Source organism: Myodes glareolus, chromosome 6, assembly GCF_982192425.1.
Source record: "Myodes glareolus chromosome 6, mMyoGla1.1, whole genome shotgun sequence".
Lineage (NCBI taxonomy): Eukaryota > Metazoa > Chordata > Mammalia > Rodentia > Cricetidae > Myodes > Myodes glareolus.
In genome coordinates this window covers 1,652,432-1,677,556 of record NC_142031.1, presented here as the reverse complement: position 1 = coordinate 1,677,556, position 25,125 = coordinate 1,652,432, and the positions used below count along the sequence as shown (strand labels likewise).

The 25,125-nt window shown below is 49.7% G+C and overlaps 2 protein-coding genes across 4 annotated transcripts; one reads left to right on the top strand and one right to left on the bottom strand.

The window, feature by feature from the left end:
- The first annotated feature begins 5,834 nt into the window (after positions 1-5,834).
- Positions 5,835-12,645, top strand: Pex10 (peroxisomal biogenesis factor 10). Of its 2 annotated transcripts, none has more exons than XM_048416682.3 (6): positions 5,835-5,990; positions 6,568-6,648; positions 7,980-8,371; positions 9,672-9,847; positions 10,016-10,151; positions 11,068-12,645. In XM_048416682.3, exons 1-6 carry the CDS (start codon positions 5,885-5,887, stop codon positions 11,200-11,202), a joined length of 1,026 nt encoding a protein of 341 aa, XP_048272639.1. In that variant the 5' UTR covers positions 5,835-5,884; the 3' UTR covers positions 11,203-12,645. The 2 variants fall into 2 exon arrangements, with proteins under 2 accessions (XP_048272639.1, XP_048272649.1); XM_048416692.3 differs by having other exon boundaries at positions 11,048-12,645.
- A 203-nt stretch (positions 12,646-12,848) lies between these two features.
- On the bottom strand, positions 12,849-25,028 carry Rer1 (retention in endoplasmic reticulum sorting receptor 1). Of its 2 annotated transcripts, XM_048416710.3 has the most exons (8): positions 24,873-25,021; positions 21,988-22,115; positions 21,579-21,666; positions 19,193-19,297; positions 17,060-17,159; positions 15,606-15,684; positions 14,041-14,176; positions 12,849-13,494 (listed from the first exon to the last, which is right to left on the bottom strand). In XM_048416710.3, exons 3-8 carry the CDS (start codon positions 21,657-21,659, stop codon positions 13,405-13,407), a joined length of 591 nt encoding a protein of 196 aa, XP_048272667.1. In that variant the 5' UTR covers positions 21,660-21,666; positions 21,988-22,115; positions 24,873-25,021; the 3' UTR covers positions 12,849-13,404. The 2 variants fall into 2 exon arrangements, with proteins under 2 accessions (XP_048272667.1, XP_048272663.1); XM_048416706.3 differs by lacking the exon at positions 21,988-22,115 and having other exon boundaries at positions 24,873-25,028.
- Between the last annotated feature and the right edge of the window lie 97 nt (positions 25,029-25,125).

The following is a 25,125-nucleotide window of genomic DNA, read 5'->3' as shown; positions in this document are numbered from 1 at the left end:
CCCTGTGGCTGGCCTCAGATACACTTTGTGGACCTAAACCCGCCTCACATTTGTCCTTCAAGGCCATCACAACCTGCAGGCAGCAGCTGCTCACCAGCCTTGGCCATTCTTGACTCTCACATCTAAGGCCAAGAAAGAATCACAACATCTCTGGAAATTTAGGGATCATCAGAAATCAGAAATTATGGTTCTCACCGGGCAGTGGTGACGCACCCCTTTAATCCCAGCACTCGGGAGGCAGAGGTAGGTGGATCTCTGTGAGTTCTAGGCCAGCCTGGTCTACAGAGCGAGTTCCAGGACAGATGGGCTCCAAAGCTACACTGAGAAACCCTATCTCTAAACACAGACACACACACAGACACAGACACAGACACAGACACACACACACACACACACACACACACACACACACAAGAGAAAAAGAAAAAGAAAGGAATTTTTGGTTTTCTCCTCACCCAGCTACAAGCTTCAACACTACCATCTGGCAGCTTCTTGCTTGTACTGCATTCTGCATGCGCCAAGCTCTAGACTTGGTCCTGGCTTAGAGCAGAGGGGGACACAGAGATGGCCTAGATCCCAGGCTAGCCTCATAGAATCTATGCTGATCAGGACTGGTAGATCTCTGCCTGAAGTTGAAGCCTCTACTGCTCAACCACCATCTCCCAGCAGGCCCCGAGAGAGGAGTGGACCTGTGCTTGCTCTCCTGGACTGCCCTCTTGCTTGACAGATGATGGAGTTGAGGCCTAGGAAAGATAAAGACACGAAGGCAACCCTGAAGAGCAGGTACCTTCCCTACCTATCCTTCCCACAGGTTCTCCCCCATACCAGGAGGCTGCTGGGTGCGTGCCACGGGAGCTCCACAGTCTCTAGCCCCCAGTCCCTAGCCCTGTCCACGAAGAGCCCCACAGGACCTGACCTTCCAGGCCCATTCTGCTCCCAGCCTAGGCTTCCCTCAAGGAAGCAGCTTTATGGGAGGGGGATAGAAAGGCCTGTATCCCTGCTCAGTCACAACTTGCCCATCATCTCTATCCTGCATGTGTCCATATGGCCAAATTTTCCTCATGGACAGAGGTCCTTCCCCCTCCTTCCAGATCTCCACTCCCTGGGAACTTTAATTAATTTTTTATTTTATTTTTGAGGGAAGGTTTCTACGTGTAGCTTTGGAGCCTGTCCTGGAACTTGCTCTGTAGACCAGGCTGGTCTCCAACTCACAGAGATCCCCCTGCCTCTACCTCCTGTGTGCTGGGGTTAAAGGCGGCACTGCTGCCTGGCTTCCTGGGAACCTTTATGTAAGCCCCTTGCTATCCAGCGAGGTTCAGAATGATGGCCACAGTGTCAGGACCCCTCACCCCACCGATAAAGTCTTGCTGCCCAATGCTAGACAACACATTCCATCAACAGATAAAGAGAAGTGGGACCAGGCAGACTTGGGTTCAGTTCTATGCTACCAGGACCAAGCTCCTTCCTCCCCAGCCCCAGGGCTCTGTGTCCATCTCAGCTCCAAGTCTGAGAATGCACAAAGCCCCAGAGGCCCATGCTGGCTCAGCACTGAGAATTCAAATTTTCCTGTCTCTAGGGCCAGCAAAGGAACATAACCACCTTTACCCTGGTTTCTGGCTAAGGGTAGCATCTCAGTCACCTGCCTGCACCCCCAGAACTACCCAGAGTCCCTTCTCAGGGTACCCGGTCTCCAAAAAGGGCTTAACTTTCCTGCTCCCGTTCCTACCCTCACTAGCAAGCCCACAGGAGCAGTGAGGGAGGCTCTCAGAGGCCTCTGCCTACCAGACAGAGCCTCCCAGGCTTGGTTCTGGGGCCACACATTCCCTCCAAAACCCCCACCATTTCTTGGTGCCCACAGTACCTCCAGGGCTCCAATCTGCAGCAACCAAGGCAGCTGGCTGTGGTGAGCTCACAGAGCCTCCCGCCTGCCCGCCCTGGGTGGAGGAACCTGTTTTCCAGGTTTGCAGTCCTGTTGAGGGGCCTCCTGCCTAAGGCAGGCCCCACCCTAACAGTCACATCCTTGTATAGGAGCTACACCTGGGCGGGTTGTTACCCAGTCCCTCTGCCCCTCGACAGTGAAAACGGGGGTATAATGGAAAATTTAAAGAGCCCCAGGACTCACCCCTGCTCCAAGCCCCAGGTGGTGAGGCAGGCCTCCTAGAACCCATCAGACTAGGGTAAACTTTTCCTCTCCATTCCGGCAGAGAAAGTATTGTCTAGCCCCTCATCTGGTTCTCAGGGGGCCAGCTGACCAGTGTCCAGTGACCAGAAGTCCAGTGAAGGTCTCAAAGCAGGTGTGGACCCAATAGTACAATCTGCTAGATCGGGCAGAGAAATGGGCTTACTGCGCTTTTCCTTGCTTCCTGCTTTGCCACTGTCTTCCCGAGTGGCAGCTGTGTGGCAAGCCCCGGACAGGTTCAATGTCTACATCAACCACTAAAACAGTAAATCCCTGCTGGGGGCAGAGGCAAGAGTTCCCGAGGAATCAAACAGACCCAGGCAAAGGGCAGCTTCTGTGCGCTGGCTTACCATCTCATTTACCAGTCTACTAGGTGGTATTGGGAAGGAAAACCCGCGGTTGGGGTGGGGGGGACACAGAGCAGAGGCAATAGGGACCTGCTGAGCGTCCCCTCCCAGTTCCCTGGCTTCCAGTCCTGGCCTCCCTACCAACAGAACTATGGTATTAATGAGCAGATAGGGCTGGGTACAGAACTCAGTGGATAAAGTGCTTGTTGTCCCAGCATGAGGACCACAGTTCAGATCCCAGAGATCACCTGAGTGAGATGGACCGCCTGTAATTTCAGCCTTGTAAGGCGGACACTGGGGATCCCCAGAGCAAGTTAGCTAAGAAGACCAACCATATGGGCATGTTCTGGGTTTGACTGAAAGACCCTGTTCCGATGAATAAAGCGGATGAGCAATCCAGGACAACACCACATATCACCCTCACACCACCACACACACACACACATACACCACATATACCCGCACATGTGCGAACATGCATACACACATATGCATATAACACACACAATAAATTTAATTATTTAATAAAATTAGAAAACAAAGTGGCCAGAGCTAGTATTCCTCACAAAGAACATTAGGCAGGACAATAAAATACCCAGCGTATGAAGAATATAGAAGCAGTTGTTGAGAGGCAAAAGTGTGAAGACTGCTTCCAGGATGATTAACCTTTGCCCCAGAAGCTCCTGTGTCAGAGATGCAGGGTTTCATCCTGTCCCGGATCTTCCGCCCACCTGCATCTCTATGTGCGCCAGACAATCCATGTGCTCAGTACTAGCATGGTGGGCTCTCAATAAACACCTGCCAATTGCCATGATCATTCCTGACCCACAGGCCAGAAAGCTGAGACCCACCAAATGAAGGACTGTGCAGGACACACCTTGTCCCTTTCCGATGGCACAGGGCTATTGAGGGTCCCAAGGGAGGCAGTCAACGGCCAACCCAGAGATGCTCTGTTGCAGGGTCCCCAGGGAACCCCACTACAATTGATAACAGGGAATAACACTTAGCTCACAGATTGGGGAGGCCCTCAAGGAGCCCAGGAGGCAGGAATGGGAAAGCCACAGCCAGGGCTAGGCCTGTCAACCACCATGACCCACACCTCTGGTGCCTTCCCTGAAGTCCTCAGGAGCCTGGCCTTCCTGTCTTCCCTCTTTGGAACAAAGGGGAAAGTTTAGAAGGGAGTTAGTCACAGGATCAGGCCCAGGACCCCTTTGCCTCAGGAAAGAGTGGTCAAAGGGCGGTGACCAGCGGCATAGCCCTATCCCTCAGCAAGAATTCTCGCTCTGCCACCAGCTCAGAGCCCCGGAACCCCGGAACACTGAAAAGCAAAGAGAGACTCCAGGCCAGACAGTCACCTGGGAACTCGGAGAACTGATTTACAATGAGGTCACTCCTCATCCTGCCCACTCACTTTCTCTCTTGTTTCCCAACACGTGCAGGATTTATAGTATTATTTTTATTTTATTTTATTACTTTAAAAAATACCAATCCAAATTCCCACTCCCTCCCCTCCTCCCACTCCACTCCCACTCCCTCCACACACCCTCCCACCCCACCCCTCTCCATTCCTAAGAGAGGGCAAGGCACCTTGCCCTGTGGAAAGTCCAAGGCCCTCCCTACTACATCTAGGTTGAGCAAGGTATACATTCAAAGAGAATAGGATCCCAAAAAGCCAGTACATGCAGTAGAGACAAATCCCAGTGTCACTGTCATTGGCTCCTCAATCTGCCCCAACTATTAATCACATTCAGAGGGACTAGTTTGATCCCAAGCTCATTCACTCCCAGTCTAGTTGGAGTTGGTGAACTCCCATTGGCTCAGGCAAACTGTCTCAGTGGGTGAGCCCCTCATGGCCTTGACTTCCTTGCTCATACTCTCACTCCTTCCACTCTCAGTCCAGTGCTCTGATGAGGTTCTCCGCCTCTGTTTCCATCTGTTGTTGGATGAAGGTTCTATGGTGATATTTAAGTATCATAAGTCTGACTACAGGGCAAGGCCAGTTCAGGTCCCCACTCCTCTATTGCTGGAGTCATCCTTGTGGATTCCTGGGAATTTTTCTAGAGCCAGGTTTCTTGCTAACCCCATAATGGCTCCCTCAATCAAGATATCTCTTTCCTTGCTCTCATATCTGTCCTTCCTCCATCTCGACTATCCCATTCCCTCAAGTTCTCCTCAACCCTCCTCTTCTCCCCTTCCTTCTCACCATCCCCCCTACCCCCATGCTCCCAAATTTTGTCTGTTTCCAATTTAAAGGTGGGTCTATATATGTTTTTCTTTGGGTTTACCTTATTACTTAGCTTCTCTAGGATCATGAACTATAGCCTCAATGTTCTTTGCTTATGGCTAGTATCCACTTACTAGTACATACCATATCCATTTTGGGGGCCCGTGCAGGATTTCTTTGGGCTACTAGTCCCCAGCTGCCCAAGCTAGTAGAATAGATGGGCTGATGGCACCACCTGCTGGTCATCCTGTGGTTTGTCCCTTAAGAAGAACCTTTGAACCCTTGAGAGAAGGGGTCGAGGAGTGCCTTATATCCACAACCTACAAGGAGGAACCTGAGGGTCAAGACACCGGTCAACAGCGGAGGCAAGGTCTGTGGCTAGGATTTGAGCTTATGGAGAGAGACACTTAAGCGCCCCCTTGGAATGAATCACGGCCTTGCTCCCCGTGATCGAGAGAAGAGAATCCAGGAAATGCAGTCCGGTAAAAGGAGTAGTCCTTGAGGGGACATTAGGAGCAGGCCATTCCTCATAGTTATGCTAGAGCCGAACTTCTGAATTTGAAGAGAAAAAAGTTTCCGAGAGACACATGCAGCCTTGGGCTTTCAAAGAACCGGCATTTCAAGCTGTTATATTTGATTTGGCGAGAAGCTTGTGCCTCTGCTTGAGACGTGACTGCCTTCTGGCCGCGGTCAAAGGTACTGTCCGGGGCTGCCCAATCCAAGCCGAGGCAGCCGGAAAAACTCCAAAACAGAACTGGGGAGACCGCATGACTATCCTAAAGGGTCCCAGTGACATGTACCTCCTGCCAAAAAACTAAACCTGAATCAAGCCTGCGAAGCAGAGCTATCTCAGGGTCCTGCCCGCCAAGAATCAAGACTACGTGGCTCCGCCCTCCAGGCACAGACTCCGCCCCCTCTCCTTCGTGGCCCCACCCCTCCTTCGTGGCCCTGCTCACAGCCCAGCCTCCACGTAGCTCCGCCCTTAGATCACTGCCTCTCATGATGTCCCGCCTAGGCTCCGCCTTCGTCCGCGTGACGCTCACAGTCTGCGCCGCACGACCGAAGTGCACGTCGAGCGTCACAGGCCCCGCCCGTGGGGTGCGCCGGCGCGGTGTGAGCTCACCGACTCGGGCCATGGCGCTGGCAGGTGCACCCGAAGTGATCCGGGCGGCGCAGAAGGACGATTACTACCTGGGAGGCCTGCGGAGCGCGGCGGGGGGCGCGCTGCACAGCTTAGCGGGTGAGCGCCCCTGGCACCCAGACAGGTCGCAGCTCCGAAGCTCCTTAGAAAAGTGAGGATCAAAACAGACTTCGTGCAGAGCACTTTGCAGGTCTCTGCGCCGGGCAGTGCCTGGTTAGTGTTAAAACATTTGCCCGTTTATTTCTCATACGCCCCTACAGGTTGGACCTGATTATTACTCTTACAGGGAGGCACGTGGAGGTTTCCAGAAAGATTTCCCAGGCAGGGATTTGGGAGAGCCGAGATTTGATACTAAACAGGTGATCTCTGGCTTGTGTTCTTGGCACTATCTAGACTTTCCTGGGGCCTCCTAAGTCCTAGAACAGTTCCTGACTCAAGACAGTTACAGCTGAGAGGTTCTTAGGAAGTAGCCTTCCCTCGGAGTCATTCACGTTAACCAGGTGGAGAGAGGACAGGGCAGGGAAGCAGAGGAGCCTGAGAGAAAAAGTAGTTGAGGGTCGCCCTAGAAGAGAAGGGATGTGACCTGGACTTTAACGCCCCCCACACACCCGAGTGGGGGAGAGAATTTCAGTGAACCTACGTCACTTGCCCAGAGGTAACATTTTTCTCCTCTCAGGTGCAAAGAAATGGCTGGAATGGAGGAAAGAGATTGAGCTACTCTCCGATATAGCCTACTTTGGCCTCACCACAATTGCAGGTAGCAGTACTTAGCCAGTCTTTGGCAGCTCCTGGGATTCACCTGCTTGTAGCCTCAGGGAAGGAAAACACTGACCAGAGGGGAGGTGCTGCCCTAGATTCTCTCTAGAGGCTAGCCTAGCACTAGCTCTCAGCCAGGGGTCTCCTTGCATTTGTATATCCCTGAAGACTTCATCCAGAACCTTCTCAGGGGTGCTGTTGGGACCTATCCCCGGCCCAGAGCTGAGGACCCAACCCTGGGTCTTGGGCTTGCTAGACAAGGCAAGCTCTACCACTGAGATAAATCCCCAACCCCAGGACCCATTTCTCAGTGGCCAAAGGCAAGTCAGTCCTGACCCCTCACATACTGGCCATTAAACCTGCATGAGGTGGATGAAGAAAAGCTGATAGTCCTTGACAGAAAATTCATGGTAGGGGCCTCAGGTCACCAGTGCCAGCTCAACATCCAACAAGGAATGCAGAGCACCTGGGAAGACACCAGGAGAGATCACTGTGGATTACCTGCCCCAAAAGACTACACTCTGGGTGCGGGAGAAACAGCAGGAACCAAGTAACCACACTAAGACATCTGAAAAGTGTTGATCTCTTCGGGACAAAACACCAAGTCCCGGGGGAAAGCATATTTTCTGGTCAGACAAAGCAAGGAGCCAGTCACTGAAGACGCCTCTCTCAGGAAAAGTGCCTTTCCCTTTTATGAGGCATTGCCAGATACAAGGAGGCTAAGTGTAGACCACGACCAGACACGCTGGGGGCAGAGCTTGTTACAAACAGGGTCATAGACACGTGGAGAGCGTAGTTGAAGGTGCACCACAGGTTTGGCCTCAGGAATAAGAGGTCTGGCTGTGCCTTCTTCAGGGTGTAAGAAGACAAGGCTTTCCCAACCTGAACTGTAAGCTAGCTTTTGGCAGGGGCAGGCTTGAGGGTGCTTTATCTGATTCTGTGATACTGTCAAGTAAGCAGCTGACCTTACACCTCATACTTAGGACTGGACCAGATCCAGACTGAGCCATAACCTGGAAGCAGCCACAAGAATCTTGAACAGCGGGTGGGTAGGGGTTAGGCAGAGGAGGGACTTGGAAACTGGGAACAAATTAAGACTGAAGACAGCAGGAGCTGACCAGTGAAACAAGGACCTATCCCAGAGTGGCAATCTGTGTCACATCGTGAAATCACAGCTACACCACAGTGGGTTTAGTAAGAAGCCATGTTGATCTTGGCTAGGTCTCACAGGTTGACAGCCTGGAGGGCAGGTTCCAGGATGACTGACGATGCGGAGGGGGAGGGGTGTGACGTCCCTGTACTGGATCCTCATCATTGTGCATTGATCCCCAGGCTATCAGACGCTTGGAGAGGAGTATGTCGGAATCATTCAGGTGGACCCCTCCCAGCAGCGTGTGCCCTCCAGGCTGCGCCGTGGAGTGCTGGTTGCACTGCACGCTGTCTTGCCCTACCTCCTGGACAAAGCGCTGCTGCCCTTGGAGCAGGAGCTGCAAGCCGATGGTGACAGTACACGTCTGCCATCTGGAGGACGCAGCCGATCAGGGGCAAGGCGCTGGGTGCGTCACCATGCAGCCACCCTGACTGAACAGCAGAGGAGGACACTCCAGCGGGCAGTCTTTATCCTCAGACAGGGCCTTGCCTGCCTCCATCGGTTCCACGTTGCTTGGTTTTACATCCATGGTGCCTTCTACCACCTGGCCAAGAGGGCAGCGGGGATCCGTTATGTAAGTAGCACTGCCAAGGGGGACTGAATGTGGGCTGGGGTGTGCAGCCTCTTTGAGGCCCATGCTGATGGCATGACCACAGCCAAATGTTTCTGAGTTTGGGCAACAGCAGAGTTTATTCAGTTACAATTTCCTAAGAGGCCCAGGGAAGTCCAGTTTCCACAAACTGAAAGTGGAGTAAATCCTTTCCTTCCTACAACCAGCATGTGCGGCAGCAGAGCCAGGCACTGAGTGGACTTGGGTTTAGCCCTACAGTAGTTTTCTCCCTACTGGCCTGTGGCTGCATCCATTTCACTGCTTAGGGGGATGAGTACCTATTCCAGAAGGTGTCAAGTGCAGGTTCTAGCCCAGAGCCTGGCCTTTCCCTTCCATCCCTGCCTATAGCAGCCCTACCAGAAAGGCAAGGTCTTAGGGCTTGATCTACAAATATTCCTACGGTAGCCCACAGTAAGCATATCTCTCATCATAATCTGTAATAAACCCCCACTTCTTCACACCCTAACTTTCTACCAAGGCCCTTGCATCCTGTTAATCAGAAAACCTACCCTTGGGTATCACACCCATGCCCACCACCCAGCAGAGTTGCCATCTCTCCCTCCAGTGAAACTGCCCCTACCACGCCCCCTCATCATATAACCATGGTCTAGCCTCAGGATAACCTCGGTACTGCCAGACAAGGGGTTGTCCAGCAAACCCCCCCAAGCAATCATTTATTGGAGCAGCTGTGCCTCCCTTCCTAATGGCTACTGAACGTTGGATACTGGGTTTGCTGTAGGGCTTGCCATCCCGTTTTTCTGCTCCAGCCCAAGGCATAGCGTGCCCTGGTGTCTTCATCTCCCTGCCGGCAGGAAGGAGTACAGAGTAGAAGACCACAGTTCTTGTGGATGTGGATGGGAGTTACATCACCAGCTACAGCAGCGGCTAGGACAGTATCCGTGGCGGTCAAAGTGTCCCCAGAGGACGCAGTAAAGGGAACAGCATCTGCCTGTCGAGGTTCCCCTTGCTGTTCCCCACCCTACTCGTCCTCTGAAGTGGTCCCCAAACAGCTCCAGAATCTGTACCCATTTTCCTGGCCCATCTAGCCTCCTGGGCTCAGTTTGCATCTAATGCCTAAAGGTCAACCAGTAGCTAGGGTTCTCCCTCACTACAATACTTGAGCCCATCTCCCTGGTTGATTCTTGTTCTCTGGATACTCCCAGTGTCAAGGGTAGGCCTGGCTGAACATAAAACCTCCAGCAGACAAGAGGCCAGGTCCTAGGGGGATCCTGATGGCAGTGGGGTGGGTCACCTGTCTCAACAGCTCCGTGCTCGCCGCCTGGCTGGAGAGGACCTGAGGGTTCGCACAAGCTACAGACTGCTGGGTCTCATCTCCCTATTGCATCTGGCACTGTCCATGGGACTGCAGGTGTACAGCTTCAGGCAGAAGCAGCGAGCCAGGAAGGAGTGGAGGCTGCACCGCAACCTGTCCCACCGCAGGTGACTGGGTAACCTGTCCCACCGCAGGAGTACAGGGGCAACCTGTCCCACCGCAGGTGACAGGGGGTAACTGGTCCCACCGCAAGTGTGCAGGGGGTTGGAGGGACTTCAGCATGCTCTGAGATTGTGAATGGTGCACTTACCTAAGCTGTGTCCTCACCCCCACAGGAGTTCCCTGGAAGACAGGGCTGTTTGCAGAACCCCACTCTGCACCCTATGCTTGGAAGAACGAAGACACTCCACAGCTACACCTTGTGGCCATCTCTTCTGCTGGGAGTGCATTACTGAGTGGTGCAACACTAAGGTCTGTGCTCCCCGGTCTTCGACCCCACCTCCCAGCCCTCTCCTGACTTGGGGATGGAGAGGTGGGCATCCCAGTCAGAAGGGAAACTCTCTTCTGAAGTTTGACTGAGTATGCAGGTGAATGGTAGATGACAGAGGCACAGATCAGGCCACACTTAACCACAGGCTTGTCTTGCTTCCTGGTACGCTCAGGACACTTAGGATGCTAGCACACACCAAGCTGTCCTGTGTGCCACTGAACCGTTTCCAGCAGACAGGTGCCCAAAACCACTGCTTCCTGTAAGCAGCAGGGCCCTGGCTGGCATGACTAGCCAGTGAGCTGCTGCCTGGCCAAAAGCCGAGGCTATAAGTGAGGAGGACTTTATGTGGCTGCAGTCCTGCTGGTAAGAGGTGGGCATCCTGGGCTACAGTACAAAAAACACAAGCGTTCACACTGCAAAGTCAGTCCACATAGTTGCCCAAGTGCCAGCATGTGTAAGTGTGGAATGTGCAGAGTCCTGTCTCTTTAGAGGAAGTACCAGGGTGCATCCAGAGCTGGCCTGGTGGAAGTTCTCCAAGGGAGACTAGAACAGCACACACACATGTCTCTTACTGATGGGGTCTGAAGCCCTCCCCTCCACAGCTCTTGGCCCAAGGTTGCTGGGAAGCCATGGCAGAGGCTCAGTCAGAAGAAAAGCCCAGGAGAGGCCCCAGAAATCCAAGGTTCCTAGGTATTGAAGGAGGTGGGCACAGCTGTGCTCAATCAACACCGTCCCATGCCCCTAGGATGCAGACCCTAGGAGAGGCTGTTTTCTGGCCGACTCACAGCTGTGCATGTGTATGGACCAGGAAGAGATATAGTGGGGATCAAGGCCAGATACAGTACACAGCCATTGTAACACACACCTCACCCCACAGACAGAGTGTCCCTTGTGCAGGGAGAAGTTCCCACCGCAGAAGCTGGTCTACCTGAGGCACTACCGCTGACCTGGACCAGATCGTCACCGAACAGCTCTGAGAAGTGGATGGAGGCTGACAGGGTCTATCAGAACTGTGGCTACACAGAAATATAAGTCCTCACGCACTGTTCTTTGTCATGTAAGCCACAGTTACCTGGGAAGAGAAAGGGCTCGGGGCAAATAGGCAATACTCCATAGGGGTAGGAGAGTTTGTTGCCCCTTACTTATTATGGCTTCTTCTGACCCTCTGGAGTAGTGGGTTCCCCCTCCCTCCCCAGGACACACAGCTGAGAGCTGCTTCAAAAGTTCAGGGTATTGTGAGAGGCAGGGTTGAGGGTCAGGCTGGAGGTGAAGCCCTGCACTGTGGGCTCCACATCCACCGAGGTCAGTACCCTCCTAACATGCCTGCCCCATGCTTATTAATACTGTTGCCAACTCCTTAAGAAAACAGAGGTCTTCCTCTTGGCCTACTGGGTAGGAATGGGGCTCCCCGAGTTACAGATTTTTTTTAAAAATTATATGAAGGTGCACACATGCCATGGTATATGTATGGAGATCAGAGAACAACTTGCAGGTGCTGATTTTTTTTTTTATCACATATTTCAGGGAGTAAACTCAAGTTGGGCATCTTGTTGAAACCTCGCCGACCTGGCAGAGTTGGCTTAGTGAGTTTTCTCTTATAAACCAATTTCTATTTTCCCAGCTCCCTCTTGACTTGTCCCTGGCTTGATTCTTGCCTCCATTTGACATTTCCAAGCTTTTAAAGTGAGTTTATGTCAGACAGCCTGGCACATCTTTGAGAAACTAATTCCATAGAAAAGCCACACTAAGAACACAAGATCTAGCCGAGCACAGTGGCGCACACCTTTAATCCCAGCAGTCAGGAGTCAGAGGCAGGTGGATCTCAGTGAGTTCAAGGCCAACCTGGTCTACAGAGCTAGTTCCAGGACAGCCAATGCTACACAGAAAAACCTTGTCCCGAAAAAAAAAAAAACAAAAACCCAGAAGATCTAGAAAGACCTCATAAAACCGTGTGAAGATGTCCTGATAGAACCCCAATCACCAGCAGTGGGGTTTGATGTCACAGGTTCCTTGTGGAAGTCCCCTTACCAAGAGCAGGAGCCAGACTTACACAGGGTAACTTTAGGGACCCTATGGGAAGACGGAGCACCCAACTTTCCATCACACCTGAGCTTAGTCACTGATGCGGAAAACAAAAACAAAAAATGTCCAGATTTGAACCCCAAGTACTCACATAGTTAGAAAGAAAAGAAAGACGCAGACGATTAGAAAGTGATGGGTTGAGTGTACAAAATGTGGCTCTAAAAGGAGCATCACAGGAACAAAAGGAACCCACAAGACGGACTTCTTCAGAAACACCACCGAGTAGGGTTCTGAACAGGCCACAGCCCCAGTCCTTCTGATCCCTGTGTTTCCTCTGTCCTGGTGGGACTGGCATCATGGTTCCCCTCCTCCAGCAGTGAATGACTAGTGGTGTAGACGAAGACTATACAAGCAAGGGAGGCTTTCTTTAATAAAGTTGGAATTTGAAAGTCACTTAGTAAAATGTTTAAAGAGTATTATTTTTTTATCACATCAAAAAGTTTGCCATGCGGAGGGCTTGTTTTCCCCGTGTGAAGCCCCACAGCTGGTGCTCTGGCTGCTGCTGTCTCCTTAGGCTGTTGCATGAGAACAAGTTTGAATTCATCAAAAGGAAAATGTTACGTATCAAAGGAAAGTGTCAAAATAATCTCAAACAATTAAAATATAATATATATTTATAATTCCAGGCCTTCAAAAGCAATCATGGTAGTTAAGAACAAAGTTTCGAGTCATTATCATAGAGGCCAACTTGAAAACCATCTCTAGTGAGTGAGATTCAGAAACTGGCATGAGAACCCCACAAAGCTGCTGGAAATCACCCTCAAAGGGTTACATTCTTTTTCACATGTAGGAAGCAGGCTGGCATGTCCCTCTGGCGCAGAGGAGCGGCCTCAGCATGGTCAGGAAGGCAAGGCTACACTCCCATCCTCCCTCCTGCTCTCTTGGGCTGCCACTCTCCTGGCCTCCCAAGCCTCCCGTTCACTACAATTCTGTTCACTTCAAACACATGAACATCACTGAAAAAGAATCAATGCAATTTGGTTTAAATGCCAGTTTCTTCAAGAACCTGATATATCAGATACAAATCATTGAGGCTCCTCTTAAAAAGAAAATTCAACTTCCTCATAATCAACTACTTTATGTGAAGAAAAAGGCATTGTTACAATGGCTCAAAACCGTCCTTGAACACGTGTGTCAGATTCAGTCCAGCTTCTAACTAGCAAATGTCTTGCCCACGTCCTCCTTCCCTTTGTATCTCCTCTTTCCGTGTGTGAATGGTATGTACCGGTATTTAATCATGTGCTGGGAAAACAAACACACAAACAAACTTGAGTTACTTCAAAACAGTTTCCTGCTTAACCCTTTCCCTAGATCTGCAGAGTCAAAGGCACCCCCTCGACTGTTTCTGCCTATCGGAACTGAAGTCAAGAAGCCAACAGTGTGCTCCATAGGACTTGACCCACTAGAGGCCTGCCTGAAATGCTAACATTTGGAAAGCATCTCATGAGCTCCTGGAATGAGCTAGGGAGAGCACAGAAGGGGTGTAGCTACACCACCAATCCAAGGATGTGCCATAACACTCTAAGCAGGTTACCACAGGACTCTGAGAGAGCCACTGAGGCACTGCAGGTCCAAGCTCAACCTGGCCCTACCCAGGGCTTTCTGACTCGGCTTTCAGCAACTGTTGAGGAAGGGCCCAGCTGCTCTCAGAGAAGCCAGAAGCCGAGCACAGGTCAGTCATGACACACAGAAGGCCATGCCCAGCACTCAGACCCAAGCTGCTTCCCCAGGGACACTGAGGCCGCGGGCTGGAGCCGTCGCCTGGCACAGCAGTGCTGCGATCTTTACCTTTATTTGCCTCTTCATTGTGATACAGAAAAGCATGATGAAGTACATCACCAGGATCGGCCAGAACACAGGGACATTGAAAGCCTCGAAGAAAGTGCAGACCATAGCCACAAGAATGCCTTTTGTAGCTGCATGCCTTAAAGCAAAGGGAGACATTAGTATGAGCTCTAGGTAGCACCAGACATCTGTCAACCCTTGACACTCCTGCCTTTGCCTGCTCAGAGGTACCTACTAGAGATAGATCAAGTCAGTCTGTGTGTTTAATAACCAAAACCAAGTCCTCTCAGCCTTTTGAAAACTAAGACGTCTTTTTTTAAATATACTCTCTTTTTCACATTTTTATATATTTATTTTTATGTGCACATTTGTCTGTGTGAGGTGAGGATGTCAGATCCCCTGGAACTGGGATTATAGACAGTTGTAAGTTGCCATGTGGGTGCTGGGAATTGAACCCAGGTCCTCTGGAAGAACAGCCAGTGCTCTTAATCACCAATCCATCTCTCTAGCCCCCAAGCTAAGACTTCTTAAACATACAAAGTGTAAAACACCCCAGCTAAAGCCAAATACACCTCGTGTTTGCTACTACAACTGTCATCTGGAGAAGAGCCTAGGCCCTGGGCCTGACACTGGGTGCCTGAGTCCAGCACACAGCCCTGCCACCATCACACACCTCGACCCAGCCTCTGTGATACTGACCCACACACCCACCCACCCACACACACACACACACACAAGCTCCTTTTTTCCTACAGAACAACATCCAGGCTCCTGGGGCGTCTTGCCCACCTTCTATTTCCTCTCCCAGATCCACAGAGCTGCACAGTTAAAACACTCAAAGAACTCAGTCTGCTCCTTTGGCTCCTTTTGCAGTCCAGGAGCAGATGGTCTCAAAGACAGGCCAGCAGGCCATACATAGCTTTGACCTTTTGACAGAAGGTCATTAAAGGAGCTACACTGTACCTACTCATATGTGTTCCCATCAATCTCTTCCTAGTCTCCCAGCACTTCCAGGATGTCGGCTCTGTGGAAGGCCTAACCTTCCCAGGGTGCCTTGAGTCAATAGCAGTGCCTACAGGAGGTCCGGAACCTGGAAACCAGCTGTTAAGACCCACTAGACTACTGCGCCAACCCAAGGGGAAACACTGTGAAGTGATGGTCTTCCCAGAGAGCCCTGTGACCCACCCATACCCAACACAGCTGTTACTTTTTAGATTAATGCATACCACATGCAAGCAAAACAAAATTCTCATTTTGTTAAAGAAACCAAAAGCTAACTGGGACAAAAATTGGTCTACTCTAATAGCTCAAGTATCTTCCATAAAAGCCTTGAAGAAATAAAGGCATGACTGGTCAGGAGAAGTGACTTCCATGTGTAGCCAGGAGGGTAAGCAGTGGGCAACAAATCTGGACTTACTTCAAAATACCTAACCCTGACCATTACACAATGTATGTGTACCAAAAATGTCATTCCATAGCCTCCACATATAGACAATTACTGTTTGTTAAAATAAGATACAGAGATAGATGGATATATTCTATTGTCCAATGGAAAACAATTCACTCACCAAAATTTGAATTCTGGAAGTCTTCGAATGAAGGGACGAAACTCCTCATTCTGTTTGGTTGGTAATGAAGGGCCGTCATCTGAAAATTACAACATCAGCTAGAGATGAAACATCTGCCTCTTACCTTCAGATTTCTGCCCCATTTACAAGTCTTCCCTAAATGCTTCTAAACTACTGTGTCTCACACATGGCAACAAATTTCAATCAACCAGAGAAAAAGTATGGGGTCTGCAGGCAACTCCTGGAGAGACAACCAACAAACAAAAATACACTTCACACAGACTTTTCATTTGTTTTGCTATCTAGTTACATAAATTAGGACAAAGACAAACTGACATGCTCATAAAACAAGTAGTGAAGAAAGAATGCAGGCCATCTAGTGGTTCATGACATAAAATCCATTCCCACAGTAAAGTAAGAAGTGACACTGAGCTGACTCAGCGAACAGAGACACTTGGCTGCCAGGACAGACAATCCCTGGAACCCTCATGGTATGACAGAACCAAATCCTGCAAGTCCTCTGACTTCCACATGTGACATACACACTTAATAAATAAATGAAAAGCTGGGGAGTGATGTTGCATACCTTTAATTCCAGTACTCAGGAGGCAGAGGCAGGTAGATCTCTGAGTTCAAGGCCAGAGCAAGTTCTAGGACAGTCAGGGCTACACAGAAAAATCCTGTCTCTAAAAACAAAAAAGAAAAACAAGGGGGTGGGGGAAGAAATGCAGGCAAGCCTGTCCTTGTCCACAAACCTATGGAGGAGAGCCCATGTAGGTATGCACCAGGACGACCAGATGCAAGGCCTCTTCTCATCTATCCTACTGACAGACAGAGAAGCTGAAATCCACAGGAAATGCCCCTGGTTATCAAAGCTTCTAATCATCCAATCTGAAATCAGCTCTGAGCATTTCCCCCGAGAAAGCAAAGTGTCTGCAAAGGCCACTGTTCAGCCACAACCCAAAGCTGGCCTCAGTTGAGCACAACAACACACCAAGATCCCAACCCAGAAACCAGGGAGCACCCAATGCCCCAGTCTGGACTTAGCTCCTGGCAACCAGGGTCCTACTGATCTGTACTGCATTCCTGCTGTGTACCGCTCCTGTTTTCTCTGGTCACACCAGAGGGTGCCTAACAGTGAATTCTGAGGCAGGAAGCAGAGGAGCTGCCTGCTTATGTGTCCCATGCTTGCAGTGTGGCTTTGGATGAGTTATTTATTTAACCCCAGTGCTTTAGTTTCCTCCTAAACAAAATGGGGATTAAAGAATGATCCTTTTCACAGCTGCACAGGGTTTAATGGGTAATCCTACAGAAAAACTCATTCTGATCCAGACATTACAGCACATATAAATAGCACAAGCCCAGGTCCAAGTGTTCCCAGACCCATGGATTATCCCAGGAGAATGTAGATGCATAGAGCAGCCTGGACAGCACCCCAGCGGCCCCTGCTGTACCTGAGTCTTCCATCAAGGAAGGATCCACTTTGGGAGAAAGGAACGCTATGAAAAGGTTTAGGTGGTAAATCCCCAAGGCATAGGTCACAATGTACCAACCCTGGAAGAGAAGGAAAGCCATCATCAATGCGCAGCCCAGCCACCACCAGCTGGAACCAGTTCACTGAACCCCCATACCCATGAAGCTCTGCTGCACTAGGAATGTGGTTTACTCAAGATGAAGTGGGTAAGGACTGATGAATGCTCCACGGTGACCATTTACCTCAACTTACCTTGTAGGTTTGATATGACCACGGCAACCTGTGGCCCAGAAAACAAACTTCTTTAAAGGTTCAGGCAAATGTGCATGACAGTCAGGCACAGTCCTGACCAGAGCTGGTTACAGCAGAAGAAAAAGCTTTCCTCAACAGACACTGCCTTGCCCATAAGGCTAATGTGGGCTGGGCGCCTAGCCTCAAAACCTGCTGGAAGCACACAGGTTCACAAGGAGTCTACAACAGAATGTCAATGTTACTACACACTTGACAGCTGGCAGTCCTTTGCAGACAGCATCAAAATACTTCACTTGGAAAGTTAGCCTCACAGAAGAAAAAAAAAAAAAAAAAAAAAACAGAACCAGAACCAGAACCAGGAAATCAAGAGAAACGTGTATACATTCATTCTTTCCTTCCTTCCTTCCTTTTTTGGTTTTTCAAGGCAGAATTTCTCTGTACAGCCCTGGCTGTCCTGAACCTCACTCTGCAGACCAGGCTGGCCTTGAACTCACTGAGATCTGCCTACTTCTGCCTCAGGAGTGCTGGGATTAAAGGCCTGCACTACCACCCCAGGCAAAAAATCAAGAGTAAACTTTTCAAGCCCAACTCTCCAGAGAAGACAAAGAACTGGGAATCCCTGTAGTCCCAACATTAGCACACGAAAGCATCAAGCTTACTGTAGTTGATTTCCAGAACTAAACCATACACCTTAAAGGCGTATGTTTTTGTTTCATACAAACAAAAAGAAATTTTCTGCCTAAAAAAATTTTCAAGTCGGACAACTAAAAACTAGATGTAAAAGTCAGTTTTATGCACACATACTATCATGTTGCAAAGCCAAGCTATGAGGAATGCCAAGTCAGGCACAAATCTGATCCAGAACAGAGTACAACCAACCTGTGTGCTGCGCCCCACCCCCACCCCAAGGCTGCCAGTCCAGTCTTTCCACTAGTGAATCGACCAAGTTCCAATAAACAGAAACTCAACACTAATTTCAGACACATGCGGCACAGATTCAGTCCTTCTAGAATAAACCGAGAGTAGCCTACCATCATCATGTCGTGCTAAGCCAACACTGCGTCTGCTCACAGGGATAAATTCAAAATGAAAACAATAAAGGACACGTTCCACACTTACTTTATGAATTTCACACAGTAGTGAATGCATCAATGAATCCAGTAAATAACTGTGTTGCCTCTTGCCCTAATGTCCTTCTACAGACTGGATGAATTGATGAATGAATAGAAGGAAGGAGCTCTAAATGAGAAAGTAAACCTTTCAGGGTTGCAGAGGAGAAATACTCTAGACAGGTCTCTGAGCTGCCTGCCATCTTCTGGACACTGAAAAGCCTCCAACCCAGGTCTGCAAAGGACTTCTTGGAAACCACATGTCTAACTAGGAAGCAACAAGCTCCAAACAAGTCTAAGGAGAAGCCACCTGTTCAAGGCATCCACAGCCAGCCTATGGATCTGCAGGATCCTAAGCCACCCTCTCCATTATATTGCCCTCTTAATGTTCCTTAGCCACAAAGTAGCAGCTCAGAAACTGCTAATCCCAGGTGAGTGCCAAAGTCACGCACGGCACCGCGTCTGTAACACTCCGTCCGGGAATGGAGGGATCAGCCAGTCCCTATGGAGACACACAGCAAGGTTGGAGGGGTTCCACAGGGTCTGTGATCCAGAAAAGGACTCAGGGCAGGGCTAGCCTGGGCATGCTCGGAACTCTAAGTAGAGGATATGATAAAGTGAGGACAGACTGTGACCAATCCTCTTTAGACAGGTGCTCACCCTGAAACTTCTGAAAGTAATTATTACATCCAATCCACACCCCAACCAATAGCACATTTAGACAATGTGCAAACAGTTGAGACCACGCTTACCTGTAACAGGTAAACTCTAATCATGTACACAAAACTCAGGCCCAGTGTCACGACCCACCGGACAGCTGTGTAGGGGGTAGACTTGTCCAGCCAGGACTGATAAATCTGTAAGACAAGAATTAAAGGCAAAACATCAGCCCACAACTCCCACTGCACTACAAAGTGCACGTTCTGGTATAGCTGGGCTTCAGTTTAGAGAGATGTTTAAAACAGTAAGAGGTTATATAATACACACCAACATGAAGCACTGACTATGAGTAATCCAAAATTTACCTGCAATAATTCCTGAAACAGAGCCACTTTCTAAGGAAAATTATAAAATAATCAAGTATAAAATACTGTGCTACAGAATTAACCCAGAAACATCATTACAGGGAAAACCAACTTCACCCCACAGAGAGTACTTGGGCTGCAAAGGGAAAAGCACACATCTTAAATCCACCATCCCACACTGTAAGACTCATGGCTCAAATCCTACCCCAAAACCTGTTTTCCCAAGGGTCTCTTCCTGCCCCCGACGTACTATCCAGACTCCATGACCTCTCACTTGCCCAGCAGGCCTGCCTGGTCCTCCCTGTGCCCACTGCTAAGTGGCTGATCATAGCGTGACTGCTGGCAGCCAGAGCATGCGAATAGACACATACCAAAACAGCTATAGTCATTACTAAGGAAACTCTTGGCTTTCTATAAATACACATTTCATGTATACGTAGATATGTCTTACATTTAATTTTCAAGTATAACTTTAAATTTTAATTATAGCATTTTAAAACATTCGTTGCATATACATATGTACACACACATACACACATACATATGTATATGTGTGTACCTACATATATGTATATGTGTGTACCTAGCCCTGGCCATCCTGGAACTTACGTTGTTGAACAGGATGGCCTTGAATTCAGAGTTCTGCCTGCCTCTGCCTCCTGAGTGATAGGATTAAAGGTGTGCACCACCACCACCCAGCAAAAATTTGAAATTTTTAATTGAGTCACATCAGCTCACTGAGCCAGACATTCATTCATTTATTTATTTTTGGTTTATCAGGACAGGGTTTCTCTGTGTAGTTTTGGAGCCTGTCTTGGTACTAGCTCTGTAGACCAGGCTGGCCTCGAACTCACAGAGATCTGCCTGCCCTGGCTTGCAAGTGCTGTGATTAAAGGTGTGTGCCACCACTGCCCAGCTAAGTCAGACTTTTAGATATAGTGTGAGGCAGCCTCAAACACAGTTACAGAGTGAACTATATCTACCTGAGCCAACATGAAAGGCTCACACGCTTGGGAAGCATCACCCAACAGGCACATGAAGGCAAAGGAAGGATGAGGTGTGCCAGGACGCATGGATGCATGATGTGGGATTCCCCTTTGTATGCTGTGAATATATTTTATTATCATTAGTTAGTCAAGAAGCTAGTCTGGCTGCTCTGGCTATGGCAGGGCAGACTATAGCCAGGCAGGATCTGAAAAGATATATATAGAGAGAAAAGTAGACAGAGTTAAAGAGACAGTGGGGATAGATTAACAGAAATGGGTTAATTTAAGATGTAAAGAGCTAGCTAGAAATACATCTGAGCCATCGGCCAGTGTTGTAATTAATATAGTTTTTGTGTGATCATTCAGGTTAGGACAGCCAGAAAACAAAAGGGCAGTTTCCATGTCTCCGCGTACAGATGCAGGTGGCAGGCTAAAAGAAAAAGGGGTGGAAAGAGATAAAGGACTATCACTAACCTGGTCTACAAAGCAAGTTTCGGGACAGGCTCCAAAGGTACACAGAGAAACCATGTCTCAGAAAATCAAAAAGACAAAACAACAAAACAAAACAAAAAAGCAGCAGCAAAACAAAAACAGGATGGAGTCCCCACTGTCCAGACCTCTTTACTTGACCTTTTCCAGGGACATGTACACAGGGACGCATGGTGAGGAACACGTACACAGTCATGCATGGTGAGGAATATGTACACAGGCACACATGGTGAGGAACACGTATACAGGTACACATGGTGGGAATATGTACACAGGCACACATGGTGAGGAACATGTACACAGGCACGCATGGTGAGGACCACGTACACAGGCACTCATGGTGAGGAACACGTACACAGGCACACGTGGTGAGGAACACGTACGCAGGCACACATGGTGAGGAACACGTACACAGGCACTCATGGTGAGGAACACGTACGCAGGCACACATGGTGAGGAACGTGTACACAGGCACTCATGGTGAAGAGAAGAGCCAAACCCTGAAAGTGAAAGTTTCCACCGGGACAAGCTGTAGCTTAGCTTCTCCTTGTGAAACAACAAGCTCACCCTTCGGGATTCATCAGGAGTCACAGTTTCTCTTCCAAATATTTCTATTAATGATCTACAAATCCACTCACCTGTCCAAGCCGTGTGAAAAATCTGTACACCACTGAGGGCTTCCCATGGACAGAGTCTCCAACACTGTCCCCTTCAGACATTCTGTAACTGAGATAAACATAAGATACTTTACAAATAAGAAGTCTTCGGGGGTGTGAAAATATTCCCCTCTACTGACCACCAGTCTGTAAGATGTGAGACTTCATCCAGAGCATTTCTGTCTTTCCTAGGATCTGCCCTGGATCTATACTCCCAGAGCCAAGTCCTCTCCCTATCAACAACACTAGCAGGTGTCCCGCTATCCCTGGCCAATTCTTATCTGGCAACTAAAGGTGACCCTATCTGCCCCCTGTCCATTTCAACACGCTGCTGGGATCCCAGGCAGAATTCACTACAGAACTTAGGCACAGCTAAGAAGAGCATCATTACCCTCAGTTTCACAGAGGACAAATCTCCAGCAGACCAAGGCCAGGCAGCGGCTCGAGCCCAGCCTGATATCCAGCTCTTCAGATATGGACTCAGGAAAACTGGCAGTGATGGGGCCTTTGTCATCAATCCTACTTGAAAGGCGGGAAGGGAAAATCTTATAGTCCTGGTCCTCACATCTGTGTGTAGAACCTTCCTAGATCCTTCTGCTACGAGGAGTGAAGCGCAGGAACAAACTGACTCAAGGATGACTGAAACGCCCCGTGCTGAGCAGCTGAGGCCGTCGCACTCTGGCTGCAGTCAGCCTCAGGTGCATCACTTGCACAATGAAGCTCTTTTAAAATCTAGATATGCAAGCAGACTTCAGTCTTCCCCAAGTCTTGAGCTTGGTCTCAGCTCCCAAAGTAGGTAAGAAATCAGGTTCACAAAAGCTGAAGTAGGGCAGTAAGGCTCTAAGTTCAACTCTTCCAGCCTATCCTATGTGAACACTGGGGAAATCCTTTGGGAAACATCAGTGGCCTCACAATGGGACCTCGGATGGCAAATAGGTAATCCTATAGTCGACTCAAGCCCTGCATTAAGAGTTGTGACTGTGCATCCATTTCCTGGATCCACTGAGCACAGTGCTCAGAGCCGTCCAAGAGACTGAGAATGCCCTTTGGTCTCTGGTATGTTGCATAAACTAAACATACACAATTTAACTGAAAACCCTAGTTATGGCTCTCCCTTTCTGGGGGTACATTTTTACACTTTATGGGAGACTCCACATTTAACAGAAGCCACATTAGAAAACGCACTCCCTAGAGTGCATGCCCATCCCACCCAGCCTATAGAAAGCTGTCCTGGGCATACCCTTCACCCTGTGATGCATGCAAAGGGTCCCTCACTTTACAGTGTTTACCACCAAAACACATTTGCTTAAAGTGACAGTAACACCAAAAGGAAAAGACTAGGCCTGGTGGTGCACACCTTTAATCCCAGCACTCAGAAGGCAGAGGCAGGTAAGTTTGGGGTCCACCTGGTCTGCACAATGAGTTCCAGACCAGCCTATCTATATAGTGAGACCATTTCAAAGAAAAAAAAGACATGGTTATTCCTTTAAAGTATGTACTCGAGGCTGAGCTGACTGCTTAAAACTCTGGTTCAGACGATATGCAGAAAATCTACCGAAAACACATTAGTCAAGTTTTGATTATTGGACAAACATTGATCTATATCTGATTAAACTAACTGCCAACAACAACCTGAGAGGCAGCATAACAAGATTAATAATGTGACCTTTGGAGTCCCACTGCCTGCTCCGGATCCCAGCACTGCACTTCCTAGTGGCAGATCTGGGAAGCCTATTGCAGAATGTGTGGGGCTTGGATCTGGAAAATGAGATGAGATTCCCTCTGCCTGCATCAAAGGGGTCTTATGAGGATCTAATGGCAATCTGTGCCAGCTGTTCTATCCGCAGTCCTCATCCCTTCCCTCAGACAGAGGTCAGAGAGGCCCCCCAAGCTGTCCAAACTGACATCAGTTCCAGGTCACATCCATTTCTATTTCTTTTAACAACTGCTTTCCAATTCCTTTCTGGTAATCTTTCAACTTCCTCCCACTAGAAGGTAAGCTTCTTGGGGGAGCTTGTCTGGTTTTTCTGGATGGGTCTCACAACCTGCAGTGCTTCCCACATACCTACTGAAAATGCTCTATGTCCAGTCACCAAAAAAAAAAAAAGCCAGATTAAATACTGTTCTAAGATTCAGACGGTATTGGCACACGCCTTTAATTCCAGCACTCGGGAGGCAGAGGCAGGCAGATCTCTGTGAGTTCGAGGCCAGCCTGGTCTACAGAGAGAGATCCAGGACAGCCCGGGCTACATAGAGAAACCCTGTCTCTAAAAAAACAACAAACAAACACACAAAATCTGTTCTAAGGTGGACAAGTACTAGCCATACAGAACGTTCTCCCCGTGCCTTGTTCTAGAGCCTACTATTTGGTTAGTTTCTGCACTCCATCACTCCGAAGTTAAGAATACAGCAGAGAGGAGAAAGTTCTCTGCATAGCATCGGTGGTCACTGCCTCCTGGCCAAGGAATAGTACCTGCAGGTTTCAAGAGTCTTTCCCTCTTTGACAGCCCTTCCAGACCGGATCTGAGTTCTTCCCAGGCTGGGCCCCTCCCACCTTTGAGGATGAGCATCTTGGATCTCCCTCAGCCCTTCACACTCTTATCACTCCCCCAGCACACACACCAGGATCCAAGCAAGGGAATACTAATGTTCTTTTGAGGACTTTTTAGGAAATTCCACATTATTGTGAATTGAAAACTTAACCCCAAAAGGCAGTTTCAACTGTTTTCTGTTCTTAAGAGTCAAGTAAGAAACGCCACTGGGGGTTCTTAGTGTGAAGGAGGGTAGCCCTCTTGCACTGATATCCTGCCAAGGAAGACAATATAGTCTTATCAGCGCGATGCCGAAGGTTCACAGCCTGGACAGCTGGGGGTTTTACTTCCTTAATGTCACCATATAACCTAGAGTCATTTAACCAGCACCCCTTCAATCCACTCAGTAGTGTCTTCGCCCTCGGGCTCAATTCCTACACGTGTGCCCCGAAACCGAACGCGGCGGTGGGGTAGGAAGAGGACTCCTAACACATGCCCGCCCCAGACTCTCCGAGCTGTGCGGGCAGCAACAGGCCACCTTCCTCCAATGTCCCACGGCCGGAGTGGGCAGCGCTCGCCAGCTCCCTCGCGGATCCCCCCGGGGATCGGCCGGCCCCCTGGCAAGCCCTCGCCAGCCGCAAAGGCACTGCCCGACCCCGCCCGCCCGTTCGTGGCCTTGACAGTCCAGAGGAAGGCGGTGCTGCGCCGCCCGGCCAGGTTCGCGCCACCAGCCCACCCCCAGCACCTCGCAGCTCCGCTGCAGCCGAGCCGCGGTCTCCCTCACGGCTGCGGAAGGAGGATGGCGGGCAGGGCGGCCGCCAGAGCTCGGCTCGGGATCCGGGAAGCTGCACAGGCACTTCCGTTCCGTCCTGCGGCGCCGCCTCCAGCCGCCAAGATGGCCGCGGGGCGGGGCCCAAGCTCCAACCATTTCCGCTTCCTGTACGGACGCCGAGGCCGTTAGCGGGAGTGCTTCCCGCCGGAAGGACGGGGCCGGAGGA